This window comes from Camelina sativa, chromosome 19 (assembly GCF_000633955.1).
Source record: "Camelina sativa cultivar DH55 chromosome 19, Cs, whole genome shotgun sequence".
NCBI lineage: Eukaryota > Viridiplantae > Streptophyta > Magnoliopsida > Brassicales > Brassicaceae > Camelina > Camelina sativa.
In genome coordinates, this window is record NC_025703.1 from 24,263,267 (window position 1) to 24,282,851 (window position 19,585).

At 34.6% G+C, this 19,585-nt stretch overlaps 2 protein-coding genes across 4 annotated transcripts; both read left to right on the plus strand.

Annotated features, from left to right (window-relative positions):
• On the plus strand, nucleotides 1–1,058 carry LOC104767073 (uncharacterized protein At4g08330, chloroplastic-like). Its single transcript, XM_010491095.2, has one exon. It carries the CDS (start codon nucleotides 248–250, stop codon nucleotides 632–634), a length of 387 nt encoding a protein of 128 aa, XP_010489397.1. The 5' UTR covers nucleotides 1–247; the 3' UTR covers nucleotides 635–1,058.
• LOC104767074 lies at nucleotides 1,303–2,590 on the plus strand. 3 transcript variants are annotated; one of them, XM_010491098.2, is made up of 4 exons: nucleotides 1,304–1,463; nucleotides 1,578–1,844; nucleotides 1,961–2,049; nucleotides 2,175–2,590. In XM_010491098.2, exons 2-4 carry the CDS (start codon nucleotides 1,602–1,604, stop codon nucleotides 2,323–2,325), a joined length of 483 nt encoding a protein of 160 aa, XP_010489400.1. In that variant the 5' UTR covers nucleotides 1,304–1,463; nucleotides 1,578–1,601; the 3' UTR covers nucleotides 2,326–2,590. The 3 variants fall into 3 exon arrangements, with proteins under 3 accessions (XP_010489398.1, XP_010489400.1, XP_010489399.1); XM_010491097.2 differs by having other exon boundaries at nucleotides 1,305–1,487; XM_010491096.2 differs by having other exon boundaries at nucleotides 1,303–1,844.

Below are 19,585 nucleotides of genomic sequence, written 5' to 3' on the forward strand. Positions count from 1 at the left end.
CGAATTATACGAAAGAGAACAAACAAAGCCATAAATATGGCCCTAAATTAATAAAAACAAGGATTAAGATCATAGGCCCAATTCAAAGTCTATAGGCCCAATTTGACTACGGCAGAGAGAGATCTCCGAGTCAGTTCCGACGGCGCTGACCGAAGAAACGCGTCTCTCTAGAGAAAATTGAAAATTCCGCACAGTGAGAAAATAAGAAGAAGAAGAAGACGAAATCAGAATTGAGAAAGCTGCAACAATGGCGTTAACGATCTACACATGCAAAGAATGCGGATCAGATCTAAATCTGAACCCTAACGATTTGTTCCCACCGGGTTTCTACTTCGAAGCCGGAAACAAAAAAACACTCTCATTCGCCGCCGTCGACGCCGAAAAGTTCCGATTCGAGAAAGAAGATAAGATCGTGCCTTTCTTCGAAACCCTAGATTACTGGGGAATCCATCGCAAACGAACCAAGATCAAGTGCAGTAGTTGCAACCACCTCATCGGCCACATCTACGACGACGGTCCTCCTCTCACTGGCGGTATTGGTCAGTACGGATTCGGTCCTAGTCAAGTCATCCCTCGTGCTCCTCGGTATCGTTTCAAAACCAAAGCCATTCAACAAGTCTCGTCTCAGACTTGAGCTGAAGCAGAGAAGGTTTAAAAGGCACTTTACATAGATATATATAAAAACTTGTCAAAAGGGTGAACATGATTGTAGATGTTGTTGCTTAATCAGATGTGATTAACATCTACAATCCTATTCCCTGCTTTGTATCCTTGTCTATTGTAGAATAAGGTATGGTGAATTGGAGGATGGAGTAGCTAGTTTAGTTTAAGATATGGTTTCTTTTAAGTATGTGGTATGGTTTGGATTTTGATCATATTTGTAGTGTGTTTGTGTTTGTTGTGAATTGAGATTTCAATGGTGTTGATCAATATATATGTGATGTTTGTGTTTGATGTAAATCACATAGTTTGGGCTCGTCTTCTTTAATCATTACTTTGTTTTTGTATGTGATTCGTTTCTCTGGTTGTGGCTAAGTTTACTATTCAGTTGTTGAATTTTCGTACGAGGAACTTAAAGCTTGAATTTTTTATTGTCTCTGTGGGTTTGAAAAGATAAAAAGTGAAGAGAAGAACAAGAACCAATGGTGTTGTTTAATGGAGGACGTCATATGAAAATGTCATTTCGGTGATATTGATTGTGACAGCCACTTAGAAATTCAATTCAACGGCTGTGATTGAATGATATACCCCACTAGTTGCTTCAAAACCATATATTTTGTATTATCCATACACTTACCTAATTGCTTAAAAATTATTGTTGATGTTGATGAAGAATACAAGTTACGTCTACTTGTCTTTTCTTGGACAGTTGAGTTTATAGTTTGTCTTAACGTACAAGATAATTTGAAAGGTAGACGTAGACGTTGGAAAATTTCCTTTGGTATACTCTTAAAGAATCTTAGGTGGGTATCTCTTTGGGTTTGAAGGTTAGATTCAGAATCTGCAGATCCATTAGCTTTTTGTCCTTTTTTGTTGTGATTTCTGTGTTGTATATAAAGTTCCAAGTGAATTTGTAGCCTGGTGAAAGGTGAAGTTCTGGTATGAATATGAAGAAACAGATCATGGATGAGTCTGAGAAGTTGTGTTTTAAGAGGTCATGTATGCCGCCACCTCCTCCTCCACCGCTTCCTTCATCTCCGGGATATGGATCAAGACAGATGGATGGAGACAGCATAACCAATAAACAGATCAAGAAGTTCTGGAGGCAGAAGCAGATCATTGAAGAGGATCATCTCTTTTCTGCTATTAAGGCTGCAGCTCGTGTCAGAGCTCGTAATCTCTCTGTATGTCCTTTTGGTTTTAACTATTCTTGTGTGGTTATTTAGATCATTGGAGAGGAAATTTCGATATTTCTTGATCTTTGAGAAGCTCTTTGTTCTGATGTCGAGATCTATCGCAGGATGAGGACTACAAACGCTTTGAAGAAAGTTTGTTGGACTTGGACATGGAGGACCCGGAAACCGAAGATCATCAGGGATTAAAAGACTGGTCTCTGTTTAATTCTCATCCATGTTATCTTTACACATTTACATATATTTTGAACCATTAGATGAGCATATAAAAGAAGAACCAAATGATTTAACTTTGAATTTCGATGTGTATCTTGGATTTAGGTGGACAAAGAGCAAATACGCATACTTGAACCAGCCAGCTCTTGGATCTGCTGATTCTCTGAAGAGAAAGAGGTTTTCGACTTATACACCAAACTGTTTCTCTTTCAAGCCTTGCAATCCTCTCTACGCAACTTCGCTCAATGTCTTTTGAACAATGATCAAACTCAGCAAGATCATTTGTCTTGCAAGTATGTATATATATATGTGCGTGTGTGTTGTCTGTGTAAATTCATGTGTTACGCAGTGCTTCCATGTTAATGGATCTGGACATTGGTGCGTGGTTCTTGATTTGTAACTGTTGAATAAAACTCAAGTCTTTCTATGGAACATTAAATTATTTTTGTTCCATAGATGATAAAAGTTATTGTACTTCGGTGTTTTTATATTTCTACCCATAGAGATTCAGATGAATGATACATCTTTGTAAATCTCAATTTTTATGTCACGGAACTGTTGCTAAATCAATCTACCTTTAGATTTGAGTGACTAACAGTTTCGTTTTTCAATTATACATACTGTATATAGCTAATGAAGTTAAAACTTTGTTATTAAGATGTTTTGTCAGTTAATATGGCTTAGGGCTTGGCTTCCTACTACTTTAACCTACATAATCTATTTCAACCTGAAAATTGCAATGTCTTATTTATAAGATTTTTTTTTTCTCCCATTGGTATTCGACTTATACATTTTTATGATTTAGGGTGGAGAAGAAATAGGAGTTAAGAATTGTTAGGTTAGAGTTTAAAGAGATTGATTGGTGAAGGGGCAACACAAAAATGAGAAGAAAAAAAAAACGTTGGAAATTTGAGATTAGAGCTTTGAGCAAGTGTATTTGATAGGCCCCGTATGTATACGGTTGTAGAAATGTAAATTAAAACCATTCATTTTGCTTTGACATTAAAAAAAAAAGTTCGTTTTAATTAGAGAAAAACAAAATCAAGTAAAGTCTAAAGATCTAATATGATTTTTTTTTTCTTGTCAATCGCATCAGCTACCTTGTTGGAGTCACGATGAACAAACGAAAAGGTAATAGAACTAAACTTAGAAGAGATAGATAGGATATCGAACATAATCCCATGGAGTTCTTTAAAAGGAATCTCCGAGTTGATCACATCAATGATTATTTTAGAATCAGAGGCAATTGATAGTTTGGTGAATCCCCGGGTCAACGCGTCGAACAGTGCAAGCCGGATTGCCGCTGTTTCCGCCATGAGAGGAGATCTGCAATGGGGGAGGGTGCTCGAATTTGTGATCGGCGCCGATGTGTTGTGGAAAACCCAGCCTACACCTGCCGTCTTGGAAACTTCCTGCCACGCCGCATCCATGTTACAGGAGATGAAACCCTCGTTCATAGTCATTGGTCGGGTAAGGGTCTTCTTAGGTATTTTTGCTGCCTTTGGGTCCTGAGCCATGTTCCACTCTTTTGCTGATTTGATTGCCTGCAGGAGGACAACCTTTGGATCTGCCGGTATATCTTGAAAGAGGAGTTTGTTGCGAGCGGTCCAGATAGCCCACATTATCCAAGGAAACAATGGACCCTCTCCATTACCACAGGGTGGAAGATTGATGAGGGGTTTAGCACGTTCAATAAGGTCTCGAAAACTCAAGATGGTTAATTTGGCTAGTGGGGTTTTAAAAGGGGCCTTGTCCCAGATCTGGGATGCAAACCTGCAGTGGAGGAACAAGTGGATTGTAGTCTCTTCATCCTCACAGAAAGGACATCTGGCATCATTTCTTATTCCCCTGCGATTCAGGTTGTCCCCTAACGGTACTGCTTCGCACATAGCTTTCCACACGATGAACTTTGTCTTTGGGGAAGTGTGCAGGGACCATATATCCTTCGTTCAGTTGAAATCACTGTAAGCGTGAGAGGGAACAAAGGATTCAGTGCAAACATTTTTGCTTTCGTAGTATCCAGACCGAGTAGAATACACTCCAAAGTTTGACGGTAGCCAATCATATCGATCAGTCGCACCGCATTTACTTGTTTTCAGCTCCAAGATATGTTGTTCCCACTCAGGGATGGTTTGGCGAATGAGGGAAATATCCCAGTCTTGTGTGATAGGGAAGATAAGATCCGCTACATAGAACTTTTGGGATAGTTCCGTTGGGGGTCCCATTGGTCTCAAAGTTGAGTCTAAGGATAACCACGAATCCTGCCAGAGGAGAGTTGTTTTTCCATTTCCAATGACTCGGCCAAGTTGCAATTTGAGGAGGTCTCGCCCAATACAAATGCCTCGCCAGCCGTGGGAGGTATTGGCAGGTGGTTCGCAGCTCAAAAAGTTGGAAGAGTGGTAGTACTTTCCGGTCAGGACTCTTGCTAGGAGGCAAGAGGGGTTGGTTAGTATTCTCCAGCTAACTTTTGCGAGAAGTGCATCATTAAAATTAGTGAGGTCTCGGGAACCCAGACCTCCCTCTCTTTTTGACTGTGTTAGCTTCTTCGAGGAGATCCAACACATTTTCTTCTTCTCCATTGTGTCATCCCACCAAAATCTTGTTAGTACCGACTGGATGCGCTTGTACAAGGAATTTGGAAGTTTGAAGCAGGTCATTGTATATGTGGGCATTGCTGCCAAGACTGATTTTAGCATCACTAGCTTCCCTGCTGAGGAGAGAAATTTAGAGGACCAACTCCTAGCTCTTTGTCGGATTCTATCCACAATGCTCGTGAATAAATCCTTCTTCCTTCCAAACAGCTCAGAGAGGCCTAAATATTTGCCTTGGTTGCCTTCTTTGTGGATATTTAAGGTTTACTTTACTCTATCCTTAATCCCTGATTGTGTTTTGGCAGAGAAAATTACGGCTGATTTCTGATTATTTATCATCTGACCCGAAGCAGCCTCATATTTCTAGAGGACCTTTTTGAGGTTGGAGCATTCTCTCTGGTCCACTCTGCAGTAGAACATGGTATCATCTGCAAAAAGTAAGTGGTTGATGCGAGGGATTTTCTTTCTCACCTTAATACCAGTAAGCTCACCCTCTTCTTTGGCTTTGTGGCATAATCCAGAGAGGACCTCGCTACAGAGGATGAAGATGAAGGGGGATAAAGGGCCGCCCTGTCGGATACCTCTTTAGGGGGTAACAAGTCCTTGTGCTGATCCATTGAGCAGGTGCGAGTAAGTGACTGTTGTGATGCATTGCATGATCCAGGTAATCCAAACTCTGTGGAAACCCATCTTTTTCATAACTGCTCTAATGAATTTCCATTCAACACGGTCGTAAGGCTTGCTCATATCTGTTTTCATAGCCATATAACAGTGTTTCTTTGCTTTTGAAGTGTGAAGATAATGAAGTACTTTGTGTGAGATCAGAACATTGTCTGCAATGGTTCGGTGGGGAACAAAGGCTGATTGGTTTTCTGAAACCAGGGAAGGGAGCATAGGTTGGAGCCTCTTGGTGAGGAGTTTCGTGATGATCTTGTAGTATACCGAGCAGAGAGCAATAGGCCTATAGTCCCTCATTGCCTGAGGGTTTTGGATCTTTGGGATTAGCCTAACGTGGGATTTATTTATCTTGGGAGGTAGGATTCCTGTGGAGAAGAACTTTTGAATTTCTACAGTGATTTGTTTTCCCACGGTACTCTAGTTGGATTGGAAAAAACTGGCTGAGAAGCCTTCAGGACCAAGCGCTTTATCTGCGTGGATTGCGAAGCAAGGTTTTCGTACTTTCTCTAGGCTTGGTATTGCGATGAGGTTCTCGTTTGCTTCTTCTGAGACTCGAGGCAAGATGATATCCTCTAGGAGTGTACTTTTATCTCCTGTTGTAGAGGTAAAGAGTTTCTCATAATACCCCGAGATGACTTTTAAGATGTCCTCCTCTGTGTGAAAAACCTGCCCTTCTTCATTCTCTATCACAGAGAATTTATTAATCGCTTTCCTGCCTTTTGTGATTGCATGGAAATACCCTGTGTTCCTATCCCCGAGGGTGAGCCACAGCTGACGGCTTCTCTGTTTCCAGAATTCCTCTTCATCCAGGTAGGCATTGTTAAGCTCGTTGGATAGGTGATCAATTTGCAGGGGCTCAAGGACTAACTTCGTAAGTTTTGTCTCCAATCTGCTCTGGAGATCCCCCAGTCTTTTTTGGCTGTTGAGGTTCTTTTCTCAACTCCATATTATGATAGCTCTCCTGCATCTCGTCAGCTTTGAGTCAATTGACTCCAAAGTTTCAGGTTCCCAGCTATCTCTGATCAATTCAACTACTTCCTCGTTGTGTCTGAGCTGCCTATCGTATCTGAACAGTCCTTTTCTTCGTTTGATTTTCAGGTCTAGGTAGGTGATCAGGGGTCTATGATCAGAGTCTTCGAAACGAAGGTAATCACTTCTACTAGAGGGGTAATTGACAACCCACTCACTGTTTGACATTGCCCTATCTAACCTGCAGAACACCAGGTGATCATGTCGCTTTCCTCTCCAAGACAAGCAGTTACCCGAATGACGAAAGTCGAACAGGTCACACTCCGACATAAGAGTTCTGAGGTCAATGAAAGAACAATCAGGACGCTCTGGTCCACCCACCTTTTCAGAGGAGTCAATAATGTCGTTGAAATCTCCGGTAAGGAACCAGGGATCAATGCGGTGTTTCCCCAACTCCATGAGTTGGTCCCAAACCTCCTTTCTCTTTGCCTTTTCAGGTTCCCCATACGTGAAGGTTGCCAGGAACGACTTCCCCTCTGATTCAATGCATGTTTCAAGGAAGTTTTTAGACTCTGTTAGCACCTCTACCTTTATTCCATCCTTCCAAAGGAGAGCTAGACCTCCTCCACCAGGGGTTACAGGGGAAACTAAACGGTATTCCTTTAAATTTAAGCATTGCAAGGTTTTAAGTACCATGTCATCTTGATTCTTAGTTTCCATGAGGAACAAATTGTCAGGAGAAACCTCACGGTTGATCTCCTTTAAACGCCAGACTGTTGTGGGGTTCCCCAGCCCACAACAATTCCAGCTTGTTATTTTTAAGGAAGAGTAGGGGGTGGATTGTGAAAATCCACCTTATCCTTCACCATTGCTAGGATGATTTGGACTAGAGGTTGAGTTCTAGCAAGTAGATGGCCCAGCTTCAGACTCTGGTATTGCTCTATTGTCTCTAGCTTGACCTTTTCTTGTTTTGTTGGCGGTTTTGGTCGTGGAGGTAGATCTTCCGGAGTTTTTTCTTCCTTGGGGGAATTTTGCAGTAAGGTTTTGTTTCTTTTGCTTGATTTGGCTCCCGATAACCGTAGAGGGCTTTTGTTTATTGGTTTTGTCAGGGGCGGTCTACCTCTCTTTTTCTTAGTGTGGGGTAGTTCAGGGTCCGCTATCTCAGGGGACAGGGTTGGTGGGTCGCTTGACACCATGGAGGTCATGTCCTCTTCGTTGCCACTACGTAAGTCGTGGGGGGCCCTCTCCCTAGGGGTTGCCGCTATAATGCCATTTGTTGTTTCAGCCATAAGTCCCCTAGACTCTCCTTGAATCACACTTTGTTTTCGAGCTAAGTTCTCTGTAGGGTCTGCACAAGAAAGGTATTGGACTGTAACTTCGCGGAGTTCTCCCATGACTTCATCAAAGGTTGGGGCCAGGCTAGGGGTGAGGGTTAGAGGATGTTGGGATTGCGGTCTCTCCAAGGGTGGCCATCTTGATCTGGAGGTATCAGATGATTCAGTCCACACCAGTTCGCGAGGGATAGATCTTTCTCTCCATTGTGGTTTAGGAGGTGGCCCTGAGGGACGCGACTGGGAAGGTCGGAGTGGTGAGTGCCTTTGGTGCTCAAAAAGTCGGGAGAGAGCTCTCCTAGAGGGGGATGATCTTTGGCTTATAGATCTTGAGGCTTCTTCTCCAGTAGAGTAAAGATTTCTGGCCTCAAGCTTTCTCTTCCTGTCCCGATGGTAAGCGTTCTGAGTGTTGTAAGCATGTTGGCCTGACAGGTTTGCACGCTGGTCGTCCATGCGGTTGCTAGTGGTAGAGCTGGAAGGTTGTCTTGGGAGGTTTGGAGGGGCCCATCCAGATTGTGGTGCTTTGAAGTTATCGCTAGGGGTATAGTAGTTCCTGCGGACAGGGGGTTGGGCCAACTGGTTTGGTGGAGGAGGTAAAGGATCCTTTCCACGTTCATTTACTAAACCCGGGCAGTTCTTCATGTCATGGGTGAGCCTGAAACAATGTTGGCAGTGGTTTTTCAGGTTTTTCTACTCCAGGGTGACAAGCACATCGTTTCCGTTTGCAAACTCAATTACCGTTTCCTTTGTTAGTGGTTGGAGGCCATCGATTAAAGTCTTGACTCTTGCTGAGGAACTTGAGATATCAACTTCAAGGACAGAACCAAGCTCCTCTTCAATGCTCTGGAGCATTGCATTTTGCTAGAAGTGTTTTGGGAGCCCTTGAACTTCAACCTAGAAAGGAATCCTGGAGGGGAAAGATTCTGAGATTATAGGTTCCCACCTTTCTAGGATGACCATCCACTGGTCGAAGTGGTAGAGTCTGTTGTCAAGTACTCTAAGGAGGTCGTCCTCGTGGTCAAACTTGAACTGAAAGCATCCTCTTCCTAAATCAGCACCAACTGCTCTCCCTCAAAGAATCCATCTGTTGACAAGGAAAGGGAACAGGGCATGTAGTCGCTGGACTGCTGGGTTTGTCAGTATGCCCATTAGAGTGAGGGCATTCTCTGCTATTAGGGTGGAGGTGTCAAGATCCGGGGCACAGATCCTTTTGCGTGGTAGAGGGGAGAAAACTCTCTCTATTCCTTTCCCTTTTTGATGGTAGGGTATGCGTTGTTCCATCGTGGGTTGGTAAGATACGGAGCAGAGACAAATATGCTATGAAGAGAGTAAATGCTCTACAACAGGTATGGTTTAAGGGTAAAAACGGTTGGTGAGACGGAAAAACACAAGAGTGTGGGGTTTTCCAAACAAAGCAGAGACTTAAAAACAGGCTAGGGTTGGGAGATGTTTACCGAAGGGTGTTTACAGGACTTCAGATGAGAAAAAGTTAGTTGAAAAGGGTACTAGGACGTGGGTAACGTGGCTTACCGGCGGAGATAAGGTCGTCAGAGGGACTATGGGAGCGGGGGAAGAGAGACAGATCAGAGGAAAACACCATGATAGACCACAGGACCGATGGTTATTGCTGGAAATGGTACTAAAAAATGGGTGAGATCCGGTTTTTCAAAAGTATCATACTGTTTTGGTTTGCATTGGAACTCGGGCCTGAGATCGTTTTTTTTATAACTACAACAAAGTCATCGTTTTTTTTTATTTTTTTTATTTTACAATTTCTCCACCTTTTAAAACATGTATATTGTGTTGTTCTCTATATTTTGTTTTGTACTTTGGTAATTTGAAATAAACTCATAATCTTTTTTTTTGTTTAAGGTAAATTCATGGATGATGATGATTATAGATCTAGAAAACTGAATATAATGAAATCCAGGGATTAATTTTTGTTAACCCGAATCCTTAATTTTCTAAAATAATATTGATGCTAATGTTTTTTTTCTAATGTTATAGTTGCAGAAAAACTAAAGTGGATTAATTCATGGTAGATTTATAGTAATTTTCTAAAAATTGGATTTTTTTCTATTTACAAATATATTTAAATTATAATTATGTTTTTTAATATAATACTAGGACCGGACCCGCACTACAGCGCGGAGGAATATTCACCGTTACAACAACTTATAAGGAATGAAAATATATATATATATATTTTATGTTTTATGGTTGAAAACACTTATTAAAATAACATTTAATGTAATAATTTATAGTTGAAATTTTTTTACTATCAAATGCTTCCGAATTAATATTATAACGTTTCTTTTGATTGACATTTGATTATAAATACTACTACTACTAAAGGTATTGTAAATATTCCCCCGCGTTGTAGTGCGGATCCGGTTCTATAGCGCGGGGGAATATTTTTGGTTAATTACTATGTTAAACATATTACACCGTGTTATATTTTGATTCCAACTAATCATATGGTATTTTATGTTGGAAAGAAAAATTAGCAGTGTTATGATTTGGTAGATGTTACTATAATTGTCAAAATATAACTATATCGTAAAGAAAGAGAATATGAATGGGTCATTCGAACAAATAAAAGCCTATTCAGAGACTACAGAAAAAATAAGGCCCAACCGAGAGCCCGCCAAATAAATCATGGAAAAAAGCACCAAAAAGGATATTGTAACATCATATTCAATGTCGATGTCAAGAAAAAAAACATCATCTTCAATGTCAATTTCAATCCCTTTGGATTATCTTCCTCTTAAGAAGAATAACTTGTGCGATTATACACAACTATTGAAAATTTGCAAAGAACATGTTCGAAAATGTCAGATCCAAGCCAAACAGAGAGATCCAATCCACAATTTTAACATGGGATGGAAGAGACCAACAAATCGGCTCGATAAACAAAATACAGCCGATTACACTGCATGACAAACGACATCACAATCTGAAGTTCACATGCAAAGGTAAGATAAATTAGCTCTCAGATCTATGTGAATAAGAGGTTGATATCCATATCGATATATAGATAATAATCACGGCAAATAAGCAGAGAGAATGAGATATCGGGATTGGCGTTATCAATAAAACCCGCTGTCGTCTTCTGACCCTTTGTTGTTGCCGCCGGGAATCATATCACCGGATCGCCCTCGAACAACTAAAATAATGAGATAGAGAACACTATGTCTTAAGTCAAAGACTTAGAAGATGCTCTGTTGCCATGTTTTCTACGTAGAGAAAAAGGTAATGGCTGCTTCATTGGAGCAAGTTAAGTTTATTTGCTTTTGCTTAGATAATGTGTGGTTGAGTTTGGTGATGTGAATGAATAGTATTTATAGTGTTTGAAGTAAATTATAGTTTTTCATTTGGGAATCGCAAAAATCTTGTAGAGCAAGTTTAAAATATCATGTAGATAATTTTGGAATGATATTTTGGAAATTATACTGGGAATTTGCTTTGTAATATGCTTTATTAAATTGAGAAAATATTTACATATTCTAATTGTCCAACTAAAACTGGAAAACATAATCACCTTAAGGTAATGTCCTTACCTTATTTATAGGAAGCTTATTAATTTTCAAATAAAAATATAATCGTTTCATTTGAATGTGCTTCATTTTAGGAAGCTTATAAATATAGAGATTTTTGAGTACTCAATATTCTTCCTTTTTCTCTAAAAAGAAATTAGTCCTTTTCAACGAAGCCCATTAAGTTATTTTTAATATTTGTGAAACCCATTAACATTTAATATTTTAAAATATAACCCATTGAGGTTGAACATAATTATTTCTCTTGTAGAACTCAAATACCCGATTGTAAATTTCTGGGTTATTTCAACAAAATAACCTAATTCAAGATCATTAAAAGTCTTATTTAACTTTAATGACTTGTCTTCCGTTCAATTTCGCAGGGGGCATTTTCGTCCAAAAATAAAATTGTACTTCTCTTTTACTAATATAGGGATAATGTGTGTGCCTAATAAATTTATAATTCTGTTTTTTTTGAATAATAATATAAGATGTGTGCCCAATTTATTTTGTATTATAATCTTGGTCTTTTATATGATTCATCAGATTCTAATTTTTCATTCCCTCTTTTTGTAGTGGTTGTTTGGAAATCTAGATCAAGCAATTTCTCCACCTTTAAAAACATGTATTTATACTTTGGTAATTTGAAATAAACTCATAATTTTTTTTCCAGGTAAATTCATGGATGATCATAATTGTAGATCTACAAAAATGAATATAATGAAATTCAGGTATTAATTTTCGTTAACCCGAATCTTTAATTTTTAAAAATAATATTGATGCTAATGTTTTTTTTTCCTAATGTTATAGTTGCAGAAATTATGGTGGATTGTACTCATGGAAAATTTATGGTAATTTTCTAAAAAACTGGATTTCTTTCCATTTACAAATGGGTTGAAATTATAATTCTGCTTTTTAATAATAATATAATATATGTTATGTGCCTAATAAATATTTTTCTCTTAAATTTATAGAAAGAATAAGAAATTCTAATTATAATTTTGTTTATTTTTTGAAATAATATAATCTCTGTGTCTAATATATTATTTACCCCTCTTAAATAAATAGAAAGAAGACAAAATTTCATTTATAATTCTGTTTATTTAAAAAAAAAATTATATAATAATTGGGTCTTATATTTTTTTCAGTCTTAAATTGATAGAAAGAAGAACAAAGGAATATGAATTAAATTCAGAACTTCATATCTCATATGTTCTTCAAGAAAGAAGGAGATTAAGGAAGATAAGGAAGAGTTTTTTTTTAACAATGTACAATTATTGTTTATTTGAAATTGCTTTAGATGGATAAATAATATATAATAAATTGTAAATTTCCTATTTTTTTATTATAAAAATCAGAAATCTAAATTTTATATCTCATTTAAAATTTAAAAGTAATAGAAGATAAATATTAGATTGCAAAAATTTCTTTGAGAATATCTCTGTTTTTAAAAATATTAAATTTCTACAGAATATTTGTTTTACTTTTAAAAATAAATTTTTAAACAAAACGAAAATTAGAAAAAAAAACGGAAATCAAATATTCATATCCCATTTAAATTTTTTTAAAAATGGAAAATAAATACTAGAATCTATTGTAAATATTTGTTTCAAGAAATTTTTTATTTTCTAAAATGTTAAATTTCTATAGATTTAATTTGAAGATATGACACAATCTTTTGTGATCCCGACGAAAAATCTCTGGAAAAAACCATATTTTTCTGAGTGGATAATCTATCACCAAAAGGAGGAGCTGAAACAATCTGACCCGTTTTTTTTTTAATAAGCTGAAACAACCTGACCCGTTTTTTTAATAATAATATATACCATACATAATTAAGCATCCCATACTACTTAATTAAATCAACTCAAACCACAAGTCATCATTAAACCAGCAATAACCAATATACACAGCGGAAACATACCAATAATACAAAACCAATACATCATCAATACAATAACATTCCTAACCATTCTATCCAACATCCTAACATAACTCTAACCAAGGTTCCAACATAAACAATATATCCAATCAACACACAAACGAGACCCTAGATCATCCTCCTCTTCATCGCCTTAATTCCACGTTCACATTTTGTATTTACCTGCAGCGCAAACACAAATTGAGATGCATGAGTATTTAATAAATACTGAGTGAGGCAATCCTCTCATCTACTGGGCTATACACACAAGCAACTGAGATTCCAATGTTTAACAAACAATAAACAAACACAACAAACCAGGAAAAACAGCAACACGCAAGCTGGTGTCGATCGACATTGTCCACAACATGGTGTCGACCGACGCCCACTTGGTGTCGATCGACATCGACCCCGCGGGCACGTTCTGCTCGAAGTCGATCATCGAATCTCCGTTTCCAAACATCTCCACTCCGTCCCAAACTCACCAAAAAGCTTCAGGAACCTATAAGAACCATAACACAACCACCACAAGCAAGAACAACACCACAAACACACAACAAATCAAAGCAAACAAAGGATTCTCAGACTTAGATAAGCCATGGTCATGCACCCACCTCTTTGCAGGAAGTTTCTGACCAAAAGATGACGAATCCAACACCTTAGGAAGCTCCTCCTTCGTCCTTAGCTCTAGATCTCCATTCCACAGGAACAGATCTCTCCAAAACAGCCAAGAACAACCCAAAAACCTCCAAAATATCAAGCTCTCCCTTTCTCCCTTGTTTCTCCTTCAAACGGCGACCAAAAACCCTTTTTCCAAAACCCTCAGGTCGACTTCTCGTATATATATATATATATATCCCGGTTTAGAATCCCACTTAAACCAAGCCACACTAATTCGACGATTTAAAATAATTTAGTCAAAATGAAAAGTTTAAAGAATAATTTTTCTTTCACTTTTAAAAATAATTTTTTTAAAAAAAACGATTTTTTTAAATGAAAATTAGAAAAAATCGGAAATAAAATAATCGTATCCTACTTAAAATTATTAAAAATGGAAAATAAATACTAAAAATTTTTGTAAATATTTTTTCGAGAAAATTCTATTTTTAAAAATGTTTAATTTCTATAGATAATTAAGAAGGTTTGACTTGGATACTAAGCTATCAATATAGATGCGCTCAATCAGAACATTAGAAGTCAAATTTGTTAGGCCTAAACATATAGTTTTTGTAGTATATATATGTATTATATATATATTATTTCGATTCTAAGGAATGAGATTTACTACTATGTGATTTTGATTGTTTTTCCTTGCTGAGATGATATTGATATGCTTTGGTGCTTTTGTGATTATATTGAATTTTCTATTGCAGTTATAATTTTAAATATCAATATTTTTTAATGATTTTTATATTTTTTTAATCGTGTTTTAGAACTACCGCTCATGAACCATAGGTGTTTTTTTATATCAAAAATGAGATTCATCTTTGGTGATGAAGATGACATCGGGGATGTTCGAAGATGGAGACGGCATACAAATTTTTTTTATTTAATATTTAGATTCTCTACGTTACATTTATGGTATATTTTAGAGGGGTAGGATTTAGTATTTATAGTTTAGGGTTTAATTTTGAAATTTCCAAAAATAGTCTTATTAACACATTCAGTATTTTTAATTTATTTTAAGATTTTTTTTTGGTTTGGGTTCTCTACTTTACATTTAGGGCATATTTTATAGGGGGTAAGGTGTAGATTTTAATTTTGAACTATAGTGTTATATTATAACTTTAGAGATGATGTGTTAAATTTGGAAGTAAAAAATTATTTTTGTGCCATTTGTGAGAATAGTCTTATAAAATTCTTTAACTAAGCTAATTTTGAAATAATTCTTTTTTTAGCATTTTTTGTTCAAGGATTTTAATCATGTTTTGTTTGTTTGATTGGTTTTGGTTGTTTTAGTCAGCTTTAGTTTATAATCTATTTTGTTTTGCATTAACTCAGATAAAGATTGAAAGTTAGGAGAAGAAAGACACGAAGTGAGACAGAGAGAAGAAAAACTGGGTTTAGAGTTCTTGGTTCCTTTTAATTAGTGTTTGTTAGTTGATTATTTAATATTGGTTCGTAACGTTGATACAAGTTACCTAATAAGCCATAGCTTTCATATTTACTAAGGTTTGTGTCGATCTTAACGTGAAAGGATTGATAAACCTGATATCTGTGAATTGTGTCATAGAAATACTAATTTCAGTGGATGTATTATGTTAAACAAAAGACAGTGCATATGTTGTCCCGATATATGAGTTGTAATTAACAATTTATATTTCTAAAACTTTATTTTGTCAATTCAAAAACTGAAAAGATAATGTATTTAAAATTTTAAAGATTTAAAGATTGAGATAACTATAACAAATTCGAAAGTTTGAAAAGGATAATTTAAATCATTAAAAATATCCTAAAATAATTCTAAAATATTTTTTTAGACAATTATAGTACACACTCAACAAACATAATTTTGTGTTTGGGTTCTCTATTTTATATTTAGGATAAATGGTTGAGGGAAGTAGGGTTTAATATTTAGAGTTTAAGGTTTAATTTTTATACTTCCAGAAATAACACTCTTAACACTTTACAACATTTTAAATTTCTTTTTACATTTTTTTTAGGTTTACGTTCTTTATTTTATATTTAGGGTATTTCTTGAGGAAGTAGGGTTTAATATATAGAGTTTATGGTTTAATTTGAAATAGTATAGTGTGATTTGGGAACTTTAGAGATGATGTGCTAAATTTGGAAATAAAACATATGTTTGTGCTATTTGTGAGAATTGACCTTATATTATTGTATATTAGTTTAAAGTTATTTTTTTTTTAAAACAACAAAATACTAAAACTAAGAAGGAGAGATTTATACTATTATTTTAGGCAAATACTGCAAATGTGAAAGGTAAAAAAATGGTATTTATATTATCATCTTTAAAAAAAAAATCTAAGGTTGAGATAAATTTATATCTAAGTAGAAGAATTCTTTTTTTTTTTACTGCTCTCACTAAAAGAAATTTTATATTATTACTTATATAAAGTAAAGTTCAAAATATTTATATCGAGTAAAACAAATTATAATCCAAAAATATGTAATTTTTGATTTTAATGATATGTTAATATTCTATATATACTCATTACGTCAATGTTAGTTTTTCTAAAGTTTAAGATTTATTAGTTATAAATTAAATAACTATATTATTCATTTAAAAAATTTCAAAAATACAACACCAATTAAACATTTCATTTAAATATGAATAAGTAAACAACTAAAATAATGAAGGGGGATTTTCAAAAATACCCTTTTCCTATGTCACTTTTTAAAAATACCCCATGTTGGTCATTTTCAAAAATACCCATTTTCTATGAATAAAATCACTAAATTCTAAACCCTACACTCCAAATACTAAACTCTAACCCCTCAAAACTATATCCTAAATGCAAAATGAGAACCCAAACCTAAAAAAAAAATTCTAAAAATTAATTTAACATATTGAATTATGTAAAAGAGGGTAAAAATGAAAATGTTCAAAAAAGAGGGTATTTTTGAAAAGGGATATCCCCAAAAGGGTATTTTTAACAAATATGAATCAAAATATATTTAAAACATTATAAATATCTTAAACTATTTTTGTTAACTACATTTGGTAGCGTATGCTCGCAGGTAACTCCTCTAACTATGTTACTGTATGTTAATACTAGAAAAATTACTTTCGTTTCTTATTATTGAAGATTAAATCATAGCATCTCTTTTGATTATTTTTTTTTCCATTTATATTTTTGTTGGGATCCTTTTTAGTCTTATAATTAATTTACTTTTTGGTTTGTTAAATTAGTTGAACTATTTTTTGAAAGTATATTTGCCCACACAAGCGTATAAAAGAATCGAATTAGCGATATATTTGACCACAAAAAAAAGTTTAGACAATTATTGTTTTAAAAAAAATTTTGTCCGCGCAAGTGTGCAGGTAACTCTCCTAGTATCCTTGTATTTATAATATTTTATGATGAATTTATAAGAATATACAAAGTATTCATAAGATATTTACAGTAGCTATAAGGTTTATATAAGATTTTTTATAAGAATATATATTTGGGTAGATTTCATATATTTTCTCTTTTCGTCATCATTGAATCGACAAGATCTGACTCATATTCAATCACTAATCATTAAGGTAACCTGACTTATTGGAGTCGAACTCCGGTAGAATCAGTTGCAGAGATGGTGTTGTAATCACCCAACTATATATATTTCCCCGGTAGATTTCATATTTAAAGAGGCATTTTTGATAAAAATTTAGGAAGGAGACAATTTTGAAAAAATGGTATTAGAAAAAGGTATATTTGAAATTCTTTTATTGTTTGACAACAAAAAGTCCTTCCTAAATTATTTATTTTTAAATTAAAAATCCTTCCTAAATAACAAAAATCCTTGTGTCACTAATAACAAAATGTTGATATATATTATTTATTTTAGTTTGATTTGTTGTCTTTGCTTAATAAACTGTTTCTAACCAAAATAGTTGTGATAGGTTGGAGAGCTCATGTATATTATTTATTTTAATTTGATTAATTTTTATTTTTGAATGAGATTAACTTCTCTAACACAAAAAACTGATGTATCAACACAAGAAAAAATATATTTGGTTCCGACCAAAAAGAAAAAGAAAAATACATTTTGTATTTCTTGTATATTTTTTTTTTTTGTCAACAAAAAGATCAGCTCATATGAGCCAGTGAGAAGGAAAAGAGTTTACAAACAGAATATGGTGCGGTGAGGTACGTGCTTGACGTGCCAAAGAATCCGCACTTGCATTAGCATTTCTAGGTATATAAGATAAAGTAAAGGAAGAAAATTCCTCCCTATCCATCTTGTATTTCTTGTATTCATATTTGTGAAAAACAGGTGTCCTACTTTAATTTTGACATTTCTCATCGATTTTAAAAAGATAGTAAGAATTACTCATCTTTACTCTTTTTTTTCTTTTCTTTTCTACTTATTTTGAAATACTTTATTGTCAGCTTATAATTTATATTCTCTCAAAATCATGAGTTTTTATTTTAAAAGAAGCAAACTCTTTTACTTTTACTTTTAATATCAACTCTCGTGATGATTTCTTATAGAAAATTAGATATATTACTCTTAATACACGAAAGAGGAAGAATTAGAATGGTAAAGAAGTGATGGGTTTTATAAAACTTTATGTCATATACATTCGAGTAAAAAAAAAAAACTTTATGTCATCTATACTATTAATTTGGGAGTATACTTAAGGATTTTTTTAAAAACAAAACATGCATATATCCATGTTGCCAAACAGATCCAATTGCCTACATCATTTTAAAAAGAAAAGTTTAAAAACCTCTTTATACTATCTAAACGGTATCATAATTAGAGTTAAAAAAATTAGTCTTAAATGTAATCGAATTTTTAGGAAACTTATACCAAATAAATACAAAATTGTGAAATTAAATTTAAATGAAATTATTTCAATTCAGAAATAGATTCAAATAATTTTAATTAATCCCGAATCTTGCTGGATATTAACTAATATGGACCTAATAAAGAAATCATAATATCATGCCATTATTTGAATCTATTTTTTGACGAGGTATACTTAGGGATAAAAAAAACAGATATACCATATAATGCCCCCATACAAAAAAAACTTTGAACAACAAACAAAAACCAGCGATAGGGCAAATTAGTAATTTTAGATGGGCTAGATGCGCGGATCTGGGCAACCGGGTATCTCGGCAATCATATATTCCTGTTGCCAAAAAAAAAAAGATATTAAACAACATATGGTAAATCAAATATAGGACCTAATTATTTGCACTTAAATTTCAAATTCAGATTACATAAATTAAGCACCTACAAAATCAACACAATATTACGTTTAACAAACAAATTGATTGTTTCCTAAAATATCTATATCATCATTAACATTCTAAAATCTCAACTCTTTTAAAAGAATTGATAGCCACGTAATTCCTAAATCTATCAAAATATTAATTTCGCAATTCAAGTAGAAATTCAGCTTTTTTGGTAATTCGAATATATACGTTATTATTGCTTAGAAATATTGCACCTAATCCAGCATATTCTTTTCAACAAGTTGCATTAGATTTTTTTAACTATAAAATTGATTTTAGATATGGATAGTTTTCAGAAATTTAAAATAAGATCATCATATGCCTTATATTTTTTTTTTTTGGTGCCTTATAAAAAAATCTTACAGATTTGTGTTCAAAACATTTTTAAAATAATAAAAATTTCAATTTTTTCCTTTATCCATTAAATAGTAAATAATAATATCTCCCAATATTTCCAAATTTTTTGTTTCTGCAATTCTATTTCCTAATATAAAAGGCTATTCGACGTTGTTTTTATAATCACTTAATTACTGTCGTCGTTTTTTTTTCTCTCTATTTCATGTGCTTATTTTTTT

Excerpts from the sequence above, each read along its gene's own strand:
- LOC104767074 (XM_010491096.2), top strand. The coding sequence starts at position 1,602 with ATGAATATGAAGAAACAGATCATGGATGAGTCTGAGAAGTTGTGTTTT. Across the intron at positions 1,845-1,960 it reads TCAGAGCTCGTAATCTCTCT|GATGAGGACTACAAACGCTT; the intron begins GTATGTCCTTTT and ends GATCTATCGCAG. Across the intron at positions 2,050-2,174 it reads CATCAGGGATTAAAAGACTG|GTGGACAAAGAGCAAATACG; the intron begins GTCTCTGTTTAA and ends TCTTGGATTTAG.
- LOC104767073 (XM_010491095.2), top strand. The coding sequence starts at position 248 with ATGGCGTTAACGATCTACACATGCAAAGAATGCGGATCAGATCTAAAT.